Consider the following 2,519-nt stretch of genomic DNA (forward strand, 5'->3'; position numbering starts at 1 on the left):
AGGAAACTCTTTTTCTCCTTCTGACATATGAAATCCAGGGACTTGGACTTAGCTTTTCAGGCTTGGGTTAAGTCTTTGCATGTTGAGCCATCTCTCTGACTGATGCTATTTTTCTTTTTTTCTATGAGGTGCCAAGTACTCAAGGAAAAACAGATACAGTTTAACAGAGATGTACATGATACTGGGGAAGGGCCATTTGGGCATACATTAAGACAATGTACGTATTACTGTCTGTGCTTGTGGGGCTACATATGCCACAGTGTACATGTGGAGGACAAGGGATAACTGGAGTGTGTTCTCTATATACACATGTGCACACACACATACATACACACACACACACAAACATACATGCACACCTCCCACAGAGTCAAGTGATCTTTAACACCTTTACAAGTGTTTTTGTGTCAAACTCAGGTTTTCAGGTTTAGTTCAGTAATCATCTTTATCCACTGAAACATTCTGCAGCCCATGCACTTTTATCTTATTTTGTATTCAATGAAGTACAAGGGTGAATCTTGTGTTTCCAGAACCATCTTGGACTGACTATTGGAAGCAGTATGAACTCTATGGGTAGAGCCTGACTCAGCCAATCTAAAGCAGGCTTGCTTTTTAAAGGCATATATTCTGTTTTTCCAATTCATTCTTATTTTATGTTTTTGGGTATTTTACCTGAATGTGTGTATGCCAAATGATGCAGTGCCCACAGAGTCCAGAAGAGGGAAATAGAGCACCTGGAGAAAGGTTATACACTACTGCTAGCCACCCTGTGGGGGCTGGGAACTGAACTTGGGTCCTCTTGAAGATTAGCCAGGCTTTATAACTGTTTAAATATTTTCCCAGCCCTTGTAGTTTTTTTTTAAACACAGCCATGTATGTCTGTTGTATGATTTGTTGGATTCAGATACTTAGGTTCATATACTTCTGCTTCTGTTCTTTATAGCTGCACTAAAAATCTATGGGAGGCAACAACCTATCGAGTGTCTCCGAGTTCCTCCTTCTGGGACTCTCCAGGCAGCCCCAGCAGCAACAGAAGCTCCTCTTCCTGCTCTTCCTCATCATGTACCTGGCCACTGTGCTGGGAAACCTCCTCATCATCCTGGCCATCAGCACAGACTCCCGCCTGCACACCCCCATGTACTTCTTCCTCAGCAACCTGTCCTTTGTGGATGTCTGCTTCTCCTCCACCACTGTCCCTAAGGTGCTGGCCATTCACATACTCAGAAATCAAGCCATTTCCTTTTCTGGGTGTCTCACACAGCTGTATTTTCTCTGTGTGTTTGCTGACATGGATAATTTCCTGCTGGCTGTGATGGCCTATGACCGATTTGTGGCCATATGCCACCCTTTACACTACACAACAAAGATGACTCATCAGCTCTGTGTCCTTCTTGTTTTTGGGTCATGGGTGGTAGCCAACCTGAATGCTCTGTTGCATACACTGCTCATGGCTCGACTCTCCTTCTGTGGGGACAATGTGATCCCCCACTTCTTCTGTGAAGTGACTCCCCTGTTGAAACTCTCTTGCTCAGATACACATCTCAATGACTTAATGATTCTTGCTGTTGCAGGGTTGATCATGTTAGCCCCATTTGTCTGCATCCTGGTGTCTTATATCCTTATTGCTTGTGCTGTCCTGAGAGTCTCATCCACAGGAGGAAGATGGAAATCCTTCTCCACCTGTGGCTCCCACCTGGCTGTGGTCTGCCTCTTCTATGGCACCATCATCTCCCTGTATTTCAACCCCTCATCCTCTCACTCACCTGGGAGGGACATGGCAGCTGCCATGATGTACACAGTGGTGACCCCCATGCTGAACCCTTTCATCTACAGCCTGAGGAACAGGGACATGAAAGGGGCTTTAAGGAAAGTGCTTACCATGAGATTTCTATCTAAGCAGTAATGTTGGAGGTGTCAAATACCATAAAGGGGGCTAATGTCTAAGAATCCTTCATGTTTTGTCAATTATCTGAAACTGAGCCCTTGCTGTTTGTAAGAAAAGCACCTATCTATTTACCAGATACAGAGTCCAGGACACAAATCCTTTAGGTAAAAGAATGAAAACATTCTTTACCAAAGGTTGTTATTTGGATCGTCATGTCAATGCCTTGTCAGAATGCACCATGAACACCATTGTACAGTGTTGGAGAAGAGTAAGGAGCCTCAATGGGACAGCAGTGGATAGTGACTAATGCTAAGCTCCAAACTGGGTCAGGTGTTGTCAGAATGGGGAATTGACTCATGCTCTAGATGGGATGTAGTTTCCAAGTTGGAATGATTCTGAATGGCTGTCTTCATGCAGTTCACTACAAGAGTGAGCTCTGATTGGCCCAGCAGCAGCTACACACGTCCACCATTTTCAGGGCTATAGATGTGCTTTATTTTGTTGGCATCAGATCGTCTGCTCTTGTGTTCAGCTGTGCTTACAACATCTGTGCTATCACTGTATCGAGACCTATGTGCTACTGACTTTCTTTGTAATGCTCCGTGTTTCTTGGCAGAGTGCTAACACCCAATTG

The 2,519-nt window shown here is 44.5% G+C and overlaps 1 protein-coding gene across 1 annotated transcript; it reads left to right on the plus strand.

Moving 5' to 3' along the window:
- The first annotated feature begins 958 nt into the window (after positions 1–958).
- Positions 959–1,903, plus strand: LOC127694156 (olfactory receptor 1361-like). Its single transcript, XM_052195592.1, has one exon. The coding sequence runs from the start codon at positions 959–961 to the stop codon at positions 1,901–1,903; it is 945 nt and encodes a 314-aa protein (XP_052051552.1).
- Positions 1,904–2,519: the final 616 nt, after the last annotated feature.

This window comes from Apodemus sylvaticus, chromosome 10 (assembly GCF_947179515.1).
Source record: "Apodemus sylvaticus chromosome 10, mApoSyl1.1, whole genome shotgun sequence".
NCBI lineage: Eukaryota > Metazoa > Chordata > Mammalia > Rodentia > Muridae > Apodemus > Apodemus sylvaticus.